The sequence below is a fragment of the Siniperca chuatsi genome, linkage group LG15 (genome assembly GCF_020085105.1).
Source record: "Siniperca chuatsi isolate FFG_IHB_CAS linkage group LG15, ASM2008510v1, whole genome shotgun sequence".
NCBI classification, from domain to species: domain Eukaryota; kingdom Metazoa; phylum Chordata; class Actinopteri; order Centrarchiformes; family Sinipercidae; genus Siniperca; species Siniperca chuatsi.
In genome coordinates, this window is record NC_058056.1 from 28,306,418 (window position 1) to 28,328,181 (window position 21,764).

General features: G+C 44.9%; 2 protein-coding genes and 1 long non-coding RNA gene across 13 annotated transcripts in view; 1 reads left to right on the forward strand and 2 right to left on the reverse strand.

Moving 5' to 3' along the window:
• Nucleotides 1–10,945, reverse strand: part of LOC122861804 — a 14,356-nt gene extending 3,411 nt beyond the window's left edge. Inside the window, exons 1-6 of one of the 8 annotated variants that reach the window (XR_006374574.1) lie at nt 10,807–10,945; nt 5,615–5,738; nt 5,164–5,360; nt 4,814–4,870; nt 4,611–4,689; nt 924–1,926 (exon numbers count right to left, since the gene is read on the reverse strand). This is a non-coding gene — a long non-coding RNA (uncharacterized LOC122861804). The other 7 variants (XR_006374573.1, XR_006374575.1, XR_006374577.1 and 4 more) reach the window with 7 other exon arrangements.
• Nucleotides 3,235–21,420, forward strand: ccdc65 (coiled-coil domain containing 65). Of its 4 annotated transcripts, none has more exons than XM_044166713.1 (10): nt 3,235–3,352; nt 5,464–5,686; nt 6,724–6,891; nt 6,998–7,167; nt 7,983–8,133; nt 8,235–8,408; nt 9,128–9,346; nt 9,436–9,567; nt 10,825–11,129; nt 21,403–21,420. In XM_044166713.1, exons 2-9 carry the CDS (start codon nt 5,543–5,545, stop codon nt 11,101–11,103), a joined length of 1,437 nt encoding a protein of 478 aa, XP_044022648.1. In that variant the 5' UTR covers nt 3,235–3,352; nt 5,464–5,542; the 3' UTR covers nt 11,104–11,129; nt 21,403–21,420. The 4 variants fall into 4 exon arrangements, with proteins under 4 accessions (XP_044022648.1, XP_044022647.1, XP_044022644.1 ...); XM_044166712.1 differs by lacking the exon at nt 21,403–21,420 and adding an exon at nt 11,311–12,714; XM_044166709.1 differs by lacking the exon at nt 21,403–21,420 and having other exon boundaries at nt 10,825–11,225.
• The window catches only part of strn3 (striatin, calmodulin binding protein 3), a 27,930-nt gene continuing 18,756 nt past the window's right edge, over nt 12,591–21,764 (reverse strand). Inside the window, exons 7-16 of the mRNA XM_044166703.1 lie at nt 21,465–21,600; nt 20,699–20,838; nt 20,427–20,605; nt 19,083–19,130; nt 18,829–18,950; nt 18,111–18,278; nt 17,876–18,016; nt 17,683–17,790; nt 16,502–16,588; nt 12,591–16,137 (exon numbers count right to left, since the gene is read on the reverse strand). Coding sequence (XP_044022638.1) covers nt 15,968–16,137; nt 16,502–16,588; nt 17,683–17,790; nt 17,876–18,016; nt 18,111–18,278; nt 18,829–18,950; nt 19,083–19,130; nt 20,427–20,605; nt 20,699–20,838; nt 21,465–21,600 — 1,299 coding nt within the window. The 3' untranslated portion in view covers nt 12,591–15,967. The remainder of the gene's footprint in view (nt 16,138–16,501; nt 16,589–17,682; nt 17,791–17,875; nt 18,017–18,110; nt 18,279–18,828; nt 18,951–19,082; nt 19,131–20,426; nt 20,606–20,698; nt 20,839–21,464; nt 21,601–21,764) is intronic.

The window sequence follows — 21,764 nt, forward strand, 5'->3', positions numbered from 1 at the left end:
AAGTTTTAAGCTCCATCCTTGTTTATGTTGTAATTATACTGATGTACATTTGCCAAACCTGTAGATTTCTTAAACTGGAATCTGTATTGTTTTTACGAGGACAGAGCTACAGCACGGCGTCAGCAGAAAACCTGACTTTAAAATATTAACTTTAACCATAAGAATGTGTTCATTTTACAAAACAGATGCAGGAACATAGATTCACAGGGACACAAAGCCCTGATGTGTAACTGTGTTGTCAATGCAGAGCTGGAATGCATTTTAATAATTAATAAAAAATGTGCCAAATCTCTCTGTGACAAGGTAAACATCTTTTACGTCAAAATGGATCTTCAGATATTTTGAATTCCTACGGAGTTCAGCACGTGATGTGAAGAAGAAAAAAAAGCTAACTTATGCTCTTCAAATTGATAAAAAGATTAGGGATGTAGATATCACAATATTCATTTTGGACATGGATATACTAAAGATTTTGCCAATTAAACAAAGTTAAACTGCATTAACCAGCCGGCTCATTTAGCTTAGATAGTTCATGGTTCGAATCTGCCACTAACTTTGATGTGTAACAGTAGGAACGGCGTCTCTGAGTAAATAAATCTGATTGGCAGTTTCATACATAATATGTCAAGCGAGCTTGTTTTTCGTGTGCCTGGCGATTTGTATGAGACAGAAGGAAACCCTCCTGTCTGTTATGTTATGAAGCGCACTGAAACTGCTGTTTGCTCTCTAGTCAACGTTTAGCATTGTTTAGTTGGCAATCATCCATCCCGAATTCACCTTAAGACCCTTAAGAGATTTAGAAAACATCTCCAATATGCGAGCTCACTGCGTGAGTGCCTTTGTACATCAACGGGAAACAAAACTGTAGAATTTATGAATGAAGTTTGGTGCGAGTAAGCAGAAAAAAAAACCCCTGCTCTTACCGTTTACAATCGCCGGTGATTAATGTCCTCTCACTCTGCATCAGCGTCAGGTCGGTGTGTCGTGCAGACCCTCCTGGAGTTCAGGTGTAACTCAGCAAGTGACATCTGGTAAAATGTAAAGCCTGCACAAGTAGCCTAACGTCATTCATTTTAGATGTTTCAACAATCAGACAGTGGACATGTACACGATGTGTTGTTGAAGTTATCTGGTTAATTCATATTGTTTGGAAATGCATTTGACAATAAATTAAATAATCATGTTTGTGTGTGAATTTGAACAAGTGCAGGCAGGCTGTGGCGTCCATGGTCACCTGTTAGGTTAGGTCAAGGGTAGCGGTCATCAGTTTGAATTTAAGCTGATGATGCTCTTTAGTATCAGTATCAGGAGGTGAATCAGTTTCCCGGCTGCACCGCCACACCGGATCCCTAATGTCAATGAGCTGCTTGGACTGAATGCAGTTTTATGTGGATGTACTTCAGATTCTGCCCGTTAAACACATGTTGGGGTGCCTTGGTAGCCTAATGGTGACAGCACATACCACACGACTGCAGCGTCCACGCTTCGGTTCCTGGCTGGGGGCCTTTGTTGCGTGTCCTCCCGTCTCTCCACACCGCGACTGTCAGACAAAGGCAAAATGTCAACCGTCGTTTAACCTTCTGTTCATTTGAGAGCACAACGTATTGATTCATACACGTGACTTTGATTTGTTTCCCCTCCACGACACATGCCAGATTACACAGGTTTTAGTCTGTGAAAGTGTTTTTTTTTTTTTTTTAATTTTATTTTAGAAAATAACTTAGATTACCATCTTTAAAAGTTTCGAGTCTCTGCCAGGTTATTTCTTATAAAAAATAAACTGCAACCTAATGGCTGCCTGGAAGGAAGGGAATCTGAAAAGTGATGGTGAGAATGCTGCACTTGTAGTTAAAAAGCTGAAACTACCTGTGTGCTTCTTTGATGTCGGGAAAGTCCTGTTGTGTCTTGCAGGAGTCGTCCGGGTGACTTTAAGATATAAAAAAACATTATTAAAAATCAGATTTTTGTGTCTTTGTGTAAATGAAACCTTCTATGCGATTTGGATGTTAAATGATGATTCGTTCCTTTTTTTCTGTATTTATTACCTCGTCTCTCAATAAAGAACAGTTATTTTTACAGCTTGTCCACTGACTTGTGTTCATGTAAACAAAAAGACACGTGGCGCCACCTGGTGTCCAAACTGCAGATAACAGGAAACAGTACTGAGAGAAGGAACGGATACAAGCAGAAGAAGCTCATTTAATTATACACACGAATGCCAGCATGGATGCATGTTGGCAAACGCCTTGCATCATTTTCTGTTACTACACAATGTGTACAGTTACAGCGATCTCTTCCATAGCTGCTGAAACACTGCAAAGATTGGTACACAGCCTAAACTGTGTAGTTTGAGTATAAAATATGGACCTGGGACAGACCGAATGTCCTTTTAAACCCATGCTACACGCCTGCACCTGGACACTGTGGTCGGCTCGGCCAGTCAGAGCAGTATAACCTGACATCAGAGACAATGCAGCGCTCACCTGCAGTCAGGGCCATAACTAACGCTGAGGTCAGTCCTCAGTATTTCTAGGAAATAAACAAAAGCGTCACCAGAATTGTCTTCCTGGCAGCGTAAAAGGCTTTTAATGTTAATGTGAAATAAAACGAATGCTTTTTCTTTTACAGGTTACAATAATTAATTACAGGGAAATACAGATCTGAGACTTTGGTCAGAGTTTAGCGACTTACTGTTAGTAATAGTGGCCTAATACTTGTACTAGTCTTTCTGTTCTGTTTAGTGTGAACTGCTGACTTATTCCATTGGTATCTTTAATATACATCAATTACATACACAGACTGCAACCTAACCAGTGGTGGAAGAAGTTACCAGTAAAAATACTCAGTTAATATAAAAACATATGCAGCAAAATTCAGTCAAATGTTAGTGTTATTGCATATTATCACTGATGCATTCACGTGTCAGAGACAGTTTAATGTTCCCGGTGGAGGTGAAACTCCCTCAGTAACGGCTAACTGAATCTACATGCAGTTAATAACCTTATCATGTTGTGTGTGAAATGTTAAATATATTTACTTTGCTGATTGTCTGATAAACGTGACATTTCCCTCTGAAAGTATAAAGCAGCACACCGGAAGTATTCAAATACAAGCGCCTAAAAACTTAATGAGCAAAATGTATTTAGTTACTATTTAATGTGTCATTTATTCACTTCGGCCCTTGTGGTTGTACAGTTTGTTAAAATATTTAAAAAAAATTAAAAATAAATAAAACAGCTGTCACGTGACCTCTGATCGCCCAACATGGCGGATCGGCTCTGACGCTGTTGCCATGGAGACGGAGCACCAACAGCCCGCCGGGCGCACACACACACAGCTTTTCGCTCACCAGGTAAGAAAACTTCGCACCTGTCGCCCGGGGACGTTAATGTACCTGCCGGGCTCGTTAATCAGGACCAAAGTTTAACAAGCTTTTAACAAAACGTTTGCTTTACGTTAGAAACGTTTAGCGGATTCCAGTAATGGCGACGAGGCTCCGCGGGTCCGAACCGGAGCGCAGCGGCAGGCCCGGCGCCACACAGCATTTCCAGTTTATGCTACTTTATACGGCAGCTTTAGATACTTTGCAGATTCATTTCTTCATTATTTACACAGAATACAACCAACTAATAAAACCTGATGTATTATGTATATGATACCAGCAGCGTGTAGAGTAGTTAAAATGAGCTTCACCAAGTGATGAGCGCATGAATGCGTCGATAATTACGCTGCATTATTCTGCACAATCCGTACCTTTACTTTTTATACAATATTTCGATGCTAAGACTCCGTGTGGCAGCGGTGCAGGTCCTCTCCTGGTACAGGACGGTGCAGAGAGCGACCCTTGAAGCTGCAGCCGCACCAGACTCCCTTCGCATTTTCGCCTCTTTAACGTGCTGCAACCTTCCGGCTTTTATCAAACTCGCTTTTTGCAGGTCGTTAAAGACTCTCAAAGTCTTACATTCACTTATTAAATCGTCCTACAGTGAATCAATGAGGTCGTGATTTTAACGTTTTTATTTTATATTTAATCTGTTCACTGACACAGCTGACGTTAAAGTAGCTTCTTGAACTTGTGTTCGTCTCATCGTGTTTACTGTTTCTGTGGCAGCAGTCAGATATCTGTATTACTTCATACAGCAGACGCAGTGTTTACAGTGCTACTCTTCAATGCAGCACCTTTCCATTACAAGACGTCAGCATACTGTTGCCTACCAGACCGCAAACCGATTAGTTAAACATGAAACTGATAATCAATTATCAAACTAGTAAATTGTTTTTAAAGCACAAATGCTCAGACATGTTCTGTTGCAGCTGGGAAGTTTTTATAGTAAGCTGAATCTCTTTGTTCTGGACTGTCAGTTGGAGACTATTTTCTGACATTTTATTGACAAAATAATGAATTAAAACAAAAGATTATTAATTGGCAATGAAGATAATGATTAGCTGCAGCCCCGTACTAGGTACTATCGCTGTATTTATTAGAATTAGAGTATTATTTTAGTTTACTATTAATATCTTCTTGTCTACTTCAGGTTTGTGTTTATCCATCAGTATATTTTCAGCAACAGAACCAGAGCCACATCTGATGTACTGAGCTTTCCACTCACCTGCTGGGGAAAGACAGACCTGATCCCTTCAGACAGACCTGCAGAGAACACAAACCCGGTCCAGGACTTGTACGGAGCCCTGCACACACAGAAAGTTTACATGTATCACAGTGTAACCTGCTGCTTATCCTGAAGGAAACTAGCGTCGATAATATAACAACAACAACAGAGGATGAATTAAACTGGCCGCTCAGCGTACTCACCGTGATCCCATTAAAACACACTTCATTTCATGGCTCCCATAGTTTTCTGATGATTTCCTAAAAAAGGAACAGTAATGTCTGAGGAAGGTTCCTGGAAAGGATGTTTGTAATTTGGTAGCAGTTATGAAAATAGAGACAATGCTCAATTAAGTAATCAATTCCAAGTATTTGCTAATGCAACCTTCATTTTTTTTTATTTTAAAAAGGCCTCGTCAGTGCACAGCAGGTCAGCTAAACACGCAGAACGAGGTCTGATTTGTATTTCTGTTGTAAATCACTGATTATTGTCACTATCGATTCATCTGTTGATTATTTTGTCAATAAAAATGCGAGGAAACAGAGAGAAATACCCATCACAAGCTCCCCGAGCCCAACGCCACGGCTTCAAATCGATTCATCATCAGCTCTTAATAGAGAATAAAGTTTCCAATAATCCAAACTTCCCCTGTAGGAATCATGTCTGGGTTTCCAACGCAACAGATACAGGCTGCTTCTTCCTGTGCGCGGTCTCCGAACACTGTTTCTCCATCTATTTCCAACAGATGTCCTGGGAAAAGATGGCGTTAAAAGATTCTGGTATTGCTGCTACAAAACTATTGTCTCAAATTATTAAATTATTGTCTGTCTTAAATTCGTTTTAACCTCGACAGATACCCCGAGGTAGGACTGACCTCTCAGATATTAAACAAAGCAGCAGCAGAGTGAGGAGGAGGAGGAGGGGGAGGGATCATGCCGAAGAAAGCAAAGAAAGGTGGAGGAGGTAAAGGCGGTGGAAAGACGGAGGAGGAGAGACTGCTGTACCTGCAGCAGAGAGCTCAGGCCGAGGAGGAGATGGCCAAGAAGAAAGAAGAGATCCTCGCTCTGTTTCTGAAGGTAACTCTTCTTCATTCAGTCACAGCAGCTACTCATCTTCTGGACGAAGTTACTAAAATCATTAAATAATAAAACTTTATTTATAGAGCACTTATCAAAACAAAGTACAAAGTGCTTCACAACAAGAGAAATAAAATATCACAGTGAATGACGAAATATAAAGAAATAAAACACATAAAACACACAAAAGCAATAAAATAAGCAGCCAGTTCAGGTAAAATCAGGATCTGCTTTCAGATAAAATTGTGTTTTGAGACGAGACTTAAAGAAGACTCTGACTCAGGTTCATAAGGGATTACAAGGTCTAAAATATAAAATTAGTGATGTTGAATTTTTCATATTTCCTAAAACCAAAAAGTACCCTTGAACATTTTAAATTACATTATTTCCTGTAATGAATTTGTACGGAAATATTTGAATCCTGATGTCTGTGTGGCGTGCAGACGTAATATAGCGTCTACAGAGCATTTTCTAATTGATGAACATCAGGATATATACAGTACAGATAGATTTTGATTGAACACGTTACTTAAAACATTTGAGCCAGAAATAATACGCTTTTTCTCAATTTTTGTTTATGCTGATTCTGCAGCTCAGACAGAAACACTGCAAATAGAGTAGAAAATTTGATAATTTGACATTTATTTTTGAGAGCAAGTCTTTATCCAAAAGCACGCACATCATCTTTGTGTAGCTTTCTTTATTTCAACCGACACTTCGACTGCTTTCACTCATTACATGCCAAATGGCGTTTCAGCTGCTCTCCTCTTCAACTGACAGCTTAAACGGAGATAAAAGCAATCGAACTGTTTACTTTGTTTCAAAAAAACCTCAAAGAATCATAATTTTAAAAGACATTTGGGAAGTTTCAAACATTTTCAGCACGAGTATTTAACTTTTCTTCATAAAATGTCGCCCTTTCAAATTAAAAGTAAAGTCCTATATACTCCAGTAAGCCAAAAAGAATTCACTATTTTATTTGTGTTAGCGAGCAGCTCTTTGTCCGTCGTCCACTGACGTTTCCTCTCTGAAATCAGGACAAGTTGCAGAAGGAACAGAAGAACACTGCAGTCAACTTGCTGAAGCTGAACGATAGCTGGCGGGCGATTCTCCGTCAGACTCGAGCCGCTGAGCTGCGTAAAGACATCACGGTGCTCAGTCAGACGTTTGAGAGACACCTGGACGGCCTGGACAGCGTCATCCAGGTGAGCCGACGCTGCAGAACGTCCAGCCTGCTCCTCGTCCCGTGTCTTCACACTGTGCGTCAACGTGTTGACTCTGCGTGTGGCTTCCTGTTTGTTTGTGTTGTAGAATCTGCAGCGAGACCTGCAGGAGGCGGAGCGTCAGTCGGCTCGGGTGCGCCGTCTTCACCTGCAGCATATGGAGAGTCTGTGGGCTCATCAGGACAAACGGCTCAAGTTCGTGCAGCAGCATTGGGAGGAATGCCTGCAGCACCTCAGCTCCAGGTTCAGCTCGGAGAGGTCAGTCCGAGGAGCCACAGCGCCCCCTACAGACCGCAGTGGTCATTCCAGCTGTGACATGACGACAAACGCACTGATGATTAGCTTTTCTTAAAAGGTGAACTCAGCTCATCAGTCTGTTTCCAGGTGTCGGGGAGTTCTGCTGCAAATGTGAAACATGCAGTACGACGCCTTTAGCGTCTCAGAGGGAGCTGCGTGAAGTCCGGTAACTGTCCTCAAGTGATGTCACTCGAGTCAGCGTCGGCCGGGGCCGAAGGCTACGAGTTTGAAACTGAAACAAATGCGTTGGTGTGGAGTTAGAAAGCTCTGTAGCTGCTCGTCTCTGCTGCGGGCTACAGGCTACATTAGCCGCTACTAGCATAACACACACACCATCTCGCACCCAACTGTCGGTGGTCACATTGCATTGTGGGTAATGTAGGTTTTGATGGGCGAGAAGAATGTGTGGAATAAAAAAAGACGACATCTCTGGTTCTGCTGCATCGATTTTGATCTGTGTTTTTTTAAACTGTCCATCGTGAGTCTCTGCATCCTTTAACTCCTCTTTTCTACTGCCGCTATCTTCAGTAAATTACAGATGTGAATACCGTTAAGAACTGCTCATAGAAATACATGCAGATGGGTTACAGGGTCGGGAACGATAGAGGTCTAGATAGTGTATAGAGGGTGGACACCAGGATTCAGCTTTGCTGATATTTCTTGTGTACAAGTGGAAAAAGTTCAGGCTGGAGGAAAAGTCAAGGTGTCACCAAAATCATTAGGGCTCATCCTTTGCTGCATTAACGTCTCTGCTGGGAACGGGGTCTGTTTTCCAGGAAGCAGCTGTTGGCACACACTCAGCGGCAGCGAGCCGATCTGGAAGACGCGACGTTCACCGTGGAGCAGCAACACGAAGTAATGATGACCGAAATCCACAGACTGTACGAAGAAAGCATTGCATTGTACGAGAGCGCTCACGAAGAGAGGGTATGTCACAGAACCAGTTCCCTCTCACCTTCAGTCAGATAAAAAGGTGTCCTGATCCGAGTCCCTGAGGTTTGTCTCGTGTCTTCCCTCTCTGAGGACAGAAGGTTGGTCTGGTCCTGGAGGACACGGAGAAGATGAAGGAGATGAGCCTTCAGAAACAGGAGGCTCTGGAGCTCTGCGGCAGAGAGACACAGGTGCTCAGCACCCTGCTCTCCACACACCGACGCTTCATCCAGATGACCGACGCAGACATGAAGAAGGTGAAGAGGCTGCAGGTCAGTGGAAGACAACGTTATTCTGTGGAGGCGATTCATCTTTTTTAAAGCAAAGACTGAATTCCTCATAAGAGCTCAGATGTATCGGATTCAAAAAAGCGTAAAAGTGTTTTCAGACTGAAGGCAGATTTTGGTCTCTGCTGTCTTTCCCAGGTGACGATAAACGTCTTACTTACTGAGTGACAAGCTAATGTTACTTTAAGGCAGGTGCATTTTTCAAAAGTCAGAGGACAGCCTTACCTTTGTCCACCATTTGTTCACCAGGTTTGTGTCACGATTATCTGTTTAGCACGGCTCGCTAGTTTCTTCCCTCTTGCATCAACATCTAGCAGCTAAAGAGCCGGATGTTTCCCTCAGCAGCTGCTGAACATGTGGGAGTAAGCAGCTGGTTGCTAGCATGTTAGCTAGAACTACGTTACAAGCTGACAGTACAGTGTGTTGGTGTTTATACTGTTTCAATCAAAGTTCCCAATCAAACTTGTTTTTAATTGATTCAAGTTTGTTTTTTTTATGTGTTGGATTTTTGTTTCCAACTGATGCATCATGAAGCAGTTTTAGAAAAGTTAGACAAAGACAGGTGAGTCTGTCCAGTTTCAGACGCTCAGAGACGTCAGCTGTAATGAAGGATTTCTGGAGAACAGAGACTGGTCCGGGGCCAGTTTAGCCTGGAATAACGTAGCGTCAGACTGTTAAATCCAAGCCTCCATCTTGTTTCTCAGGATATTGTCATCCAGCTGAGGGAAAAGATGAACTCCAGTGAGACACAAAACCAGTCGGTGCAACAAGATCTGACAGCCGCCAGAAACCAGGTGAACCAGAGGACCCGTAAGCTTCGGGACCAGCTGACTCAGGCTCACACAGCTGCGAGGAAACAGCTGACTGACCTCACCGTCCAGAGCAACAACGCCGCCAAGAAACTGCAGGCCGTCATCGCCAAGGTGAAACGTCCCACATCCTGTCTGTCCACCGTGTGATTGTGTCCCCCCCTCTCTGTTCTCATTCATCTTTTCACTCTGTGCTGATCCAGGGTGAGAGAGTTTTACGAGTCGCTGAAATGTGTCGCAAGCTGGAGAGCGAGCAGAAGGAAGTCTCATCAACATTATTCCCTGCAGAGGAACTCCGGCAGGAGAGAACTGGACCGGAGGAGGAACCAACAAAGGTGGGTTGTGATTCCGAGTTCCAGGTCTTCCTTTTGTCCTCGACCGTCCCCCTGACTGACTGGAAAAGATTTGTTGGGTCACTACCACATGCAGGAGCACTTTCTTCAGTATGTAGCGAGTCTGGACTGGTACAAACTGGTTCCAGGAAATAGCCACAGCCTCGCACTGTGAGTTTAGACGAGCTGCTCAGCAGCAGACAGACGCAGTCACAGAGCAGCTGCTGAACACAGTGCAGCGTTTAGCCGGAGACCAAACACAGAGCTGACAGAGGGAAGACTGGACTGACGTCCATCAGGAGACACGAACTCGCCTCAGCACTACGGAAACATGACGCCTGACGAGTTTAGTTGCTAGTGACGGCGGTTCCAGTACCTCCTGCAGTCAACACCTCCTGCACACGCTGAATTTCTACCCGTATGCCAAAGAATAACGAGGAGACGGAGTGGCAGCTTCAGGACCAGGACCAGAGCTCAGACTCTGTACCTGTTGGTTTTGATATTATTCCTGACTATTTGGAGTTTGGTTGATAGTTCGACTTCTTTTACTGCCTGTTAGTCTTAATAATGATTTTGCATTTTGATTTATCGTCTCCAGCTCTTTTCTTATTCCTGCTGCTGTCACGATACAAAGCACATATGAGTAATACACAGGCAGCATCAGCGCAGTTATCAGCTTTTTGTAGCCGCAGCTTCAGATTTTTTGGGGCGATAATGAAGCGTAAAATCGCTTTACTTCCACTTGATACCGACACGTCCTGTCAGTCTGCCCTGTGACTCCCAGCAACCTGAAAAAGTGCGATGTATATTTACATACAAAGCAACATAAGACTCGAACTTCCCGGCACGAATATGTGAAACTTACTTTGAAAACTTTGCTCCACAAAGTGACAAAACATTTCCAAACCTGATCAAGTGCACACACTGTGATGACACAAGACAATACAGCGTAAATTAACTTGGTCGTGTCTGTGGAGGTAAATTCAGCTTCATCTGTACATGTTTCCATTCTTCTGCCTGTTAATGATGTGTTGTGCAAATCACAAGTGGTTTCTGTTCCACAGTCCGGTCTCTAGTGGTTCATTCCAGCTTGGGTCTTATTTTGGTAGTTTTGTCCAGAATCCTGAACAGTAATTTTCTCCGAGTTAATATCTGAGATGTGGAAACACGAGCCGTCGGCCATCAGACAGGCTGGACACAGACTTATTTGTTAGAGAAAAGGAAGCCGAACAGCACACTGACCTCTGCGTCTGTCTGCAGGAGCCTCCGGAGTTGCAGCGGGTGACGTGGTGCGTCAGCGCCGCCGTGCTGCAGCGAGAAGCTCTGAAGAAACACAAAGACGACCTGAGCCGAGAGAACCAGCAGCTGAGGCTTCTGCTGCGTCAGCACCTGGACGCCATGACGGTCAGCGGCGACGCCCTCGACGGACGCCACGCTCTGCTCACCGTGCACCAGGCCCCGACCGCCGCGGCCCCGCGGGACCCCGACAGACGCCACACCGTCATCGAGGCTGTCCACGCCGTCAGACACTCACTGTAGGACGGTTACTGCAGAGGAAACAGCGGGTGAGAAAGAATGAGGACGCTGGTTTTAAGTAAAATTACACCTATTAAACACAGGACGTCATTAATATTCAAATATACTTTGTCATTGAGTTCTAATGATTGTTTTCTTTGATGAAATATTAAAAATAAAACTGATTTCATGGTAAAATATTAGAAATTCAAGGTTTACTTACTTTTCCAGGTGGCTTTCAACCATATCCGCTAGCCTTCATGTTGCAACAGCGAAGGGACAAACACAAAGCTGGAAGAACACTGTTGTGTGGTCCTGAACGCATCACGGTCACTGAGCTGCTCCTCAAGTTTGTTACAGACAGAAATATGTTTTCAACTAACAATTCTTTTCATTATCGATTACTGTTCAGTCGCTCAGTCTGTAAAATGTCCGAAAATAGTGAAAAATGTCTGTCGCAACTTTTTAAAGCCCAACGTGACGTCTTTAAATGCCTCGTTTTGTCCAAAACTCAGAGATTCAGTTTACTGAGATATAAAACAGAAAACACGAGACACTGAAGAAACGTTTCATTAGCAAAATAGTTGCCAAATACTTTTCTGTTGATTGACTAATCAATTAATCAACTCCCAGTAAGTTCTAGTAAGAATATTGAAAACATGAACTCAACAGATGGCAGGAAGTCAGGAAAAAACTGTCAGGTGGTGATGTGTAGTCCTCGTGGTCCCGGATCAGGACCGTGATGTGTAGTCCTCGTGGTCCCGGATCAGGACCGTGATGTGTAGTCCTCGTGGTCCCGGATCAGGACCGTGATGTGTAGTCCTCGTGGTCCCGGATCAGGACTGACTATTGTCTAAAACAGTTGTTTGCAACCTTTCTGCCCTCGTCAAAGGTTTAAATTAATATGTAGCACTAATGAGTGATTGTCTGCACTCAGACTGTTTAATGTGAATAACTAAAGAGCCTCAAAGAAGTAAAACTGTCGAGTATTTTACAAAAAATAGTAATGATCATAGAAAAGTCTGAAAAAATAAACAGTTTTGTGTTTTTGATTCATTCCTCTCCCATCAATCATCTCACGACCCCTCTGATTTATCTTGTGACCCTTTTGGGGTCAAGACCCACGGGTTGGGAACCACTGGACTAAAATATCGTTGTATGCTGCAGCATCAAGACTTCTCTTCTTTGAAACTAAAAGAGTCCAAACCAGGAAGAACGGAGCCAGGACTCAAGGGACCCCGAAGTAAGCCCGGGGTGTCCACATACTTTTGGCCACGTAGTGTAAAAGCAGTGAGTTGTGAGGTTGTTTAGATTTTTTGGAAAATCTACAGAATCTTTAACTGAAGCTGCTGGAAAATTAAAGTGTTCAACTTTGCCTCAACATTTTATTTTGGTGGTGCATTTCCTGAGGTTTTTAAAGCAGCGATAAATTATAATTATATATAATTAATTATAAATTCAAATCAAAGCAGTCGACAGCGTGGATACAGAAAGATCAGCGGAGCAGCAGCCTCTGTACAGGTACACCATTTAATAGTTATTATAGACATTTTATATACAGCTGTATTCCGCTATGTGGTACAATCTTTAAAATCTGCTGTTTCATAGTTTGTAAATCAAAAAAAAACAAACTTACAAAACTCATCAAAACTCGCAAACTGATCTGAACTTTTTTTTTTTCCCCCCCATTTTTCCGGAAGACTAGAAAAAATACTTTTATTGTATTAATCATGCATTACACAAACAAAAAGTCTTTAGTTACACAGTAAGTTGTAGCGTGGGTGAAAACAAAAATAAAGATTTCGTTTGTTGTGATCAATCAGAAGCCGCTCGCGTTACAAATCCCTTCAGTTAAAAAATTTAATTAAATTAAAAAACTGTGGAGAACAGGTCGGGATGTTCGGCCAATCAGGTGGCAGCTTTGTGTTCAAAACCCGCCCCAGGAGGCCCCTGATTGGACAGTTTCTCCTGGAGCTCAAACCGGTTACCTTTCCTTCTCAGGACGAGACTAAAAACCGTTTAATGATATAAATAACTTTAGTCCTGCTTGTTGAAGCTGTGATGAAGAAAAGTCAAATGTACTCAAAGTGAAAACTCACACAGTGATATGAAGACGAGGAGGAGGAGGAGGAGCTGGGAGGGGTGAAGGCTCCTCTACCAGCCTCAGACCTGCAGCTTCTCCCTCAACAAGACCGTCTACCGAGGATTTACTGCAGCATCATCGCCTGTTTACACTGGTGCATTCAGGTCCTGACAAACATCAGAGCTCGCTAGCACCTTCCTCTTCCTCCTCCTCCTCCTCCTCCGAGTCTCAACACTCCTCAGCAGCTCCTCCCTCTCTCCTCTACTTTGAACATTTCGTGAAATCTTCACCGAGATCCAGAAACTGAACCCAGAGTTTCTTCGAGGAACCAGACTCCCATGTATCAGAGGAGACTCATCATGTGACAGGAAACAGGAAGTAGAAGGGCGGGGTCTGTGAGTGTTGATGGCAGGACTGGACGGGAATGAGGAACCAGAATCTTCCTCGGTGCCGTTAACGAGGCATTTCCACGTTTATAAAAACGATTATAAAAACTAGATTTATTTTACACAAACAGAAAACGTCCATATGTAACTACAGTAACGCTAACGTCTGAATCCTTCGCTCTTTACCTCGGTGGTTTAAAACGCAGGGCTCCGATTGGCCCACCAGGGACTGAGGTGGGGGTGTATTAACCAATCCTCTGTTCCCGTTAGGACAGACGTCCAATCAGCTCACACCTCGTCAGAGAGACAAACGGAAACAGAAAATCTGATTTTTAACCCGACGTGGTCGTTCATCAAGTATTTAGAGACAAAATCAAGAGCTAACTTTAACTTGACATATTTTAAACTTCTTAACTTATTCATTTCTTAAATTATATTTCTTAAAAACACTGTAAAAAAGACACGTCAAAATCTGGAAACAGCTTTTTTTCGCTGTTCGTTTCCTGAAGCTTTGGTTCAGATTTTAAGATGAAAAAAAAAAAACTTAAACACAACAAAACCAAGGTGGGTTAAAACACCAAACGCTCTGTTCCTTCGATATAAGCGGCTGGATTCTCTTCTTCTCTCCGACTCCGCTGCAGCTCGACGCTTTAAAGGAAAAATCCCCCTCAGATGTTCTTCTTCTGTTGTTCAGTTCAGTTTGAGTTTTGTGCAACGCTTTAACGATTGAACTCATTTACTTTTAGGTGAACGGCGTTTCCCCTCAGGCTGCGTTACTGATTTCTACTGCAGTCCGGGATTTCTAATATTTCCCCTCAAGTGTCTTCTGACAACCAGAGGAGATGTGGGAACTTTGGCTGATGTTTTGCAGCATAACGTCACATTTGTTTAGTGTGGTTTCGCCGGTGAAACAGAGCAGCGGCGCACACAAACACCACAGGCGTCAACACACCTCATCAAACGGATATTTAAACCTTCATTACAGGAGGACGAACTCACAGAACCGCCTTTATTCTCCGCTGTGGCGGCAACAAGTGTGAATGCTCTGTTGAAGTGAAAGTCGTACTAAGAAAGAGCGACAACAAGAAAAAGTTTCAGAAGCCAAAAATGAAAGCGGCCCTGCTCCTGCAATGCACTGTGGGTCTTTTCTCTGTAAATGTATAGCTGCGTGATTTGGAAAATAAAATCAATGAATCAGTGAAGGAAAGTTCACGTTATATAGCTCAGGCTCAGCGGAGATGGGAGGTTATCTCGTATCCGGCAAAAATAAACTACAGAAGTGTCAAACAGCCGATGGCGCAGGCTCGGCAGTGAGATGGTCGGCAGTGAGATGCGAACGCTCCGGAGTTGGAATAACGGGAGGTTTTCCTCTGGACGCCGTGAACCTTCGAGTGGACGGTACAAACACGCTCCTTTGAATTAAATGTTGACTTCGCGTCTGCTTACGGCCGAGAGCGCGGGTAGTCACTGCGTCACCACGCGCTTGACGAGGACTCAAACTTACTGTGAAGCCGGGGCGTCGCCGCGGCTTCAGGGTTAACATGCCGACCACGAACGACAACGTCCCCGAGTCCAGCCGGGGGGCCTTTGTTGCGTGCCTCATTTCTTATCATCTCTTTCCTGTCATCACTATCGAACAAAGACAAAAGAACGTGCAGACAGACGGCTGCGTGATTTAAACCGCTGCACGCCGCAGGAAAACAGATCATTTGATAGTTCGGAAGTGTTTTCTGTTGTGTGTGAAAAGGAAGAACGAAGCTCTTTGATTCTGAGGGTCTGAAACTGTCACCGCCATCACCACAGAAGAAGAAAATCAAACCACTGAACGCAGAAACAAGAACATCAGCGAGCCGATTTTGGGGGATTTTTCCTTTAAGTCCGTCCTCTGCTCCTGCTGTCTGAGGGTCAGGAGGTCAGACTAGTGTTAACACGAGGGGGCTTCATGTAGTGTCATCAGAGCTACGTTCTCTCTGCAGACGGGGGGAGATGACATCACATGACATCACAGGACAGGTGAGCTGCTCAGTGTCGACCTGCAGGGTTTAAACAACGTTTCCACAACGTTTCTGTGTTTCTGCTGCTGAACGTCTCTCAGTCTCTGCAGTCAGTCGGAGGGAAACCGCACGGCTCCGCCTCTTAACTTAAACAGAGAGAGTGTGTGAGTGTGTGTGTGTGTGTGTGTGTGTGTGTGTGTGTGAGTGAGAGAGTGTGTGTGTGAGAGTGTGTGTTCAGTCATCTGATGGAGATCCACCACCTCCAGTCTCTCATTAACATATATATTCTGTGTTCAGAGACCTGAACAGACCTGAATACTGTTTGTGTGTGGACAGACTAGCCTGTCTCTCTCTCTCTCTCTCTGTCTGTCTGTCTGTCTCTCGCCCCGCGGTCCTCCGCTTCTTCTTCTTCTCCTCCTCCTCGTCTACACGTAGACCCTGGCGAGGGCGTCAGCTCCGGCGGAGGCGATGTAGGCCTTGGAGGGGTGGAAGGCCACGTCGTAGATGGCCTCCTCGCTCTTCTTCCGGTGAGCTGTGATCTCCTGCACGCACGTTTTACTGTCGAGGTTCCACAGACGCAGAGAGCAGTCGTGACCTGAGGAGGAGGAGGAGGAGGAGGAGGAGGAGGAGGAAGAAGAAGAAGGAGGGAAAGAAGAGGAGGAGGAGGGAGAGAAGAGGAGGAGGAGGAGGAAGAAGAAGAAGAGGAGGGAAAGAAGAGGAGGAAAGAGGAAGGAGGAGGAGGGAAATTAGAGGAGGAGGAAGAAGAGGAAGAAGAAGAAAGAAGAAGAGGAGGAGGAGGAGGAGGAGGAGGAGGAGGAGGAAGAGGAGGAAGAAGAAGAGGAGGAGGAAGAAGAAAAAGAAGAGGAGGAGGAAAAGAAGAGGAAGAGGAGTAAACGTGTTAATCGAACCATCAGAGATTCTGGATGAAGCAGCGTGCGGTTGGTTTTACGGAGACTCACTTCCAGACATCAGGTAGATGCCGTTGGGATCCACAGCCAGACTGGTCACTGCGTCCAGGTGAGCCACCATGGCATGGATCACTTTACCTGCACACAGACAGGTAGAAGAAGAAGAAGAAGAAGACAGACAGGTAGAGAAGACAGACAGGTAAACACGAGCGCTCAACCAATAATCATCTTTATAAAATGTCTCCACAAGCTGTAAGAAGTTTAGTCTGCGATTGTCTTTTTCTCCAGAGACGCCCGTCGCTTCTTTATCTACAGGTGAACACCAGATCTGAGATCCTGGGTTTTACCACGAATTCTTGCAGAAATCTGCTTTCGTTTCCCAGAAAACACCTCGGGATCTTTATCACGTGCGAAACAAAACTCGGTAGTGCTTCCACCTAACTGTCGTGGCTAAATTACAGCCTCAAAATTATGTTATTATGAGAATATAACGATCAACTTCTCATCTGCAGAATATCGTTTCCAGAGCTGCCAACAGGCTCCGTCTGTCTCAAGCTCTCAAAAAGACAAAATAAGATGAAGCGACTCCGCGATGAAGAGCACAGCTACACCTGTTATGTGAGATACCTTAACATACGGGACGTCTAAATGTCACGTGTCAGGGAAGCATCACGGAAGCAACTGTTGCACACAGATTCAGTTTATCCAGTGAAATCGGAGGTGACGTCTAAAGGGAGAAGTGGCACTACGACATGAACACGTGAAAATGAAAGAAAAACATCAGAAATTCATCGTTTTATCATGAATTACTCCCAGTTAGGTGGAATTTTGTGGAGTGAGAGATTTTCCTGTGATTCCAGAATAATTTTATAATAATTTTATAATCGCAGCAGCTTCTCAGACCGTGTGGTCCAGGAAACAGAAGAGGCTTCGTCTGCCTCAACACAGCGACCAGGACAAGGGCAGGGAGACAGGCAGAGAGACAGGCAGGCAGAGAGACAGACAGGCAGAGAGACAGAGAGACAGGCAGACAGACAGAGAGACAGGCAGACAGAGAGACAGGCAGACAGACAGAGAGACAGGCAGACAGAGAGACAGGCAGACAGACAGAGAGACAGGCAGACAGAGAGACAGGCAGACAGACAGGCAGACAGACAGGCAGACAGACAGAGAGACAGGCAGATAGACAGAGAGACAGGCAGAGAGACAGGCAGAGAGACAGGCAGACTGACCTGACTTGTTATCGTAGAATTTGATGTGTCTGTCCTCGTGAGCGGTGATGGTGACCGGCAGCGTGGGATGACTCACCACCTTATTGATATGATTCGACCCCGGGAGTGCTGTGGAGGGGGTGGGTGGGGGTTATTAACTACACCCACATTATTACACATTTCTGTTGAATCTGTGTGTGCGTGTGTGTCTTACTGCCTTCTCCCTGCCCCTTCAGCACCAGTGCATTCTGGGAAGTCTCCAGGTCGTACACCACCACGTCTCCGCTGTTAAACGACGCCACCATGTGGGCGGGGTCACAACCGTTGAAGTCCACCGACGTGGGGACGCCGTGCTCTACAAACACACAGACACATGAATACGTTTGAGCTGATGCTGTCCCTGCGGTGTCCTCTGGGGGGCGCTCTCTGTCCCCGTCCTCCGTCCTCACCCTTGTTTTTGTTGAAAGTGCTGATGCAGGGGTTTTTCTCCGTCGGGTTCCACAGTTTCACCGTTCCGTCGGCCGAGCAGGATAAGAGGCGGTTCTTGATGCCGCTGTAAGCCAATCCCCACACAGCGTCCGTATGCCCCAACCACGACCCCGCCAGGACGCTGGGATCTGATTGGACAAGAGGACAAAGAGGGGAGGGGTCTATTATTGCACAGCTTTTGCTCTTGTACTTTCTTTCTCGAAGTGTAGACCGTGAGAGTGACGAAGAATATTTTTTAAAAATTTTTAAAGAGCAAGAATATTTTTTGGAAAATGACGACACGTTCGAAAAGAAAATTTTTTAAAAAGTAAGAACATTTTATTTTTTTTTAAAACGTGAGAATATTTTTAAAAAGTGAAAAGACGTTTTTGGAAAAGTGGGAATGTTTGTTTTAGTTTTTTGTTAAAGTAAGGACATTTTTTGGAAACGTTATGATAGAACATAACTTGGATAGTGAGAATTATTGTGTAAGTGACAACATTTTTGGGAGACGAGGGACGTTTTCGGAAAGTGAGGACATTTTGTCTGGTCCTTATTCTCCAAAGGTCGTTCTAAGAGTCCAGACTTGGTTCTAGGGGTATTATTCCTCCGAGAGAACCCACGAGAACAGAACTACAAACGTGTGTGTGTGTGTGTGTGTGTGTGTGTGTGTGTGTGTGTGTGTGTGTGTGTGTGTACCGTAGGTGTCGTAGGGGTCGACATTAGAGCTGGGGATGTTCCACCACTGGATGGTCGAGTCGATGCCTCCACTGAAACACTGTTCACCACTGGACGTCATCGCCAACGACAACACCGGACCACTGGGGGGAGAGGAGGAGAGCATAAGTTCCTCATATTTACCAGAGCACTGTGAGACATCACATCTACAGTACTGATGTACTGTACTGTGTGTGTGTGTGTGTGTGTGTGTGTGTGTGTGTTTAGATACGTACACATGGGCTCTGAATGTATAGACGGGTTCCACATCAAAAGAGGCACTTCTGGGAAACAAAAAGACAGAAAACTGGAAGTCAGAAATCAAAACTTCCAGACTGTTATTGAACACATCATCATCATCATTGTCACGAAGCCTCCCTCTTCATCCCCCGTCAGTAGCTGATGTTTGAAAAGCTCTAAAGAGTGTTTGTCCTGGAAGCGGAGCTCTGCTGTGATGTACTGTGCTGCAGTAAGCCCTGAGGGGAGTTTCTTTGCAGGGATTACGCGCAGGACACGGACGCGTCTGCATTTGAAGTTCGGCTGAATACTGTCAGAAAGGCTGCGGGAAGGAGGAAATGAGATGCAAATGCTAAAGGATCTGTCGGGTCTGAGAAGAGGGGATTTTCCTCTGAATCCACAAACGAGAGCTGCACCCGGCGAAGGAAATGCTGTCGGTGATAAACAGCGTATTCAGCCTAAAGTACGGCCTCATTCACCGCTCAACACTGTCGATATTCTGCTGTTCTTATCCACAAAACTAAGCAGCAAACCACGTACGAATCCAGATTTAGAGCCGCTTTTACTGAACAACAAGTCAACGTGTTGTGGGCGATTTAAAACTTTCATGTGTCGCTCTCATGCAGCGGTTTCACAATAAATGTCAGAGCGAGGCATCACCGCAGGACTTTTACTGTGAATTATCTGACTGGTGGATTCAGGCTGTCCTGGGGGCAACGGGGGGGTCCTAATCAGTACCCACTGAGGGATTCGGTCAAAGTTTAAGTTTTTGGTGGGTAGAGTCTCGGTGAGGTTTGTTTATCTCTACGGCAACATACTGAAAGCTCAGATGAAAGCAGACGAAGAGACTCTGCTGGTGTGTGTTTGGGTTTAGATGAAGGTTCGTGAGGTTAATGTATATTTTGGCAGAGGTGGTTTCTGTGCAGTTTCAATGTCAATATCAAGCTAAAGACCCCATAAAACAAACACTTAAGGAAAGCTCTTGCAGTGGGACAGTTGTCCGTAAGCTAAACCGGGACCAGGCCTGACGAGCCTCTGAACACATCGGTCGTACTATCGGTATGTTGGCCAGGTAAGTTTTAGCTCAACAAAAACCGGCGGGTCAGAAGAAAACTGTCGGGTAACCTCACTTTAATGTTCCTCTGTACAGCCCTCGTTCCCAGCTGCTTCCCCACAGCACAGGTACATACAGAGAGAAAACGCATCGCAGTCAAGACGCAGCTTCATTTGTGAAGCTGCAACCTTTTCTCCTAAAACACCTGCGCTGAGATTAACGCAGTAACACCCGTTAATCAGGTGTTACACTGGTTCAGTTCAGAGTGCAGGTTTGTGTGTAGAGGTACTTTTTGGCGGGGACGGTCTTGTTGAGGTTCCACAGTTTGAGGGTGTGGTCCTCGGACACGGTGACCAGACACGGCTCGACGGGGTGGAAGGCCAGCGCTCGGACGCCGTCAAAGTGGCTCCGCAGCGTGTACTTCGGGTTCCACGTCTTCCTGAACGAAGACTCCTTATTGGACGGCAGCTGAGGCACATGCATGATAGGTGAGGTGATTAAATGTGTCGTTTGAACTTGTCTGCGTCCTAAACTACAGCTGTGGTTTCGTTTGCGTCTTACGTCGTAGTTGTAGTCTGCTTCGTCGTTGGTGACGGTGAGGTCGGCGAGGTCGCCCAAACCCAGCACGCTCTCCAACACGTCGTCTGACCCGCCCAACAGGAAGGACTTCCCCCCGCCGGGAGGAAACGGTAGAGGCTCCGCTACAGAGAGAGAAGCACACTTTAACACACTTTACCTTTCACTTAAAGTTACAGCTGAAATAATTAGTCGATTAGCCGATCGAGAGAAAGATAACTGACCGTTCTGATAATCGATTAAGTTGTTTTCTACAGCAAAAAATAAATAGCGCACATTCTCTGTTCCAGCTTCTTCATTGGGAGGGTTTCTTTGTCTTATTTGATAGTAAACTGAATATTTTTAGATTTTGGAGAGTTGGTCAGCGTGAACATGCATTTTTCACCAGTTTCTGACATTTTATACACACACACACACACACACACAATACATCAAGAAAATAATCGGCAGCCTAATCAATAAGGAAACTAATCCTTAGTTGCAGACCTAATTAAATTAAAATGAAATTACATTTTTTAAAATACTTCAAAATAACAATCACTCTTTTCTTTCATTTACGTTTAGAACTGACATAACTCTTTTCTGTCAAAACAGCATCTGATTGGCTGATAACTGCCCTCTACCTAAACCGCAGCATTTGATTGGCTGGGATATATAGATGCCTTTTCATGTTTCTGTGTGTTTTGCAGATCTGCCCGAACGACTCCAGTTCAACTGAACTAAACGACGCAGGTGTGACAACGCCTCTCACCCCACTCCGTCCCGTCTCCGGAGCTCCGAGCCTCGCCTGCTCCCTCCCCGTCCTCCGCCGTCACCAGGAAGTCAAACTCCTTCAGAGCCTCCTCCGTGTCGGCATCGTCCTCCGACGCCAAACCCTCGTTCCCCACCTGGAGGAGGTAGAGGACAAAACATCAAGGAAAGGGGAGGAGGAGGAGGAGGAGAGAGCAGGGGTGGTGGTGAGGAGGAGGAGGAGGAGAGAGCAGGGGTGGTGGTGAGGAGGAGGAGGAGGAGGAGAGAGCAGGGGTGGTGGTGAGGAGGAGGAGGAGGAGAG

Bases quoted from the DNA above. Each gene is read 5' to 3' on its own strand.
- ccdc65 (XM_044166713.1), top strand. From the start codon at position 5,543: ATGCCGAAGAAAGCAAAGAAAGGTGGAGGAGGTAAAGGCGGTGGAAAG. The intron at 5,687-6,723 runs GTAACTCTTCTT...CTCTGAAATCAG, and splicing joins TCCTCGCTCTGTTTCTGAAG to GACAAGTTGCAGAAGGAACA. The intron at 6,892-6,997 runs GTGAGCCGACGC...TTTGTGTTGTAG, and splicing joins GCCTGGACAGCGTCATCCAG to AATCTGCAGCGAGACCTGCA.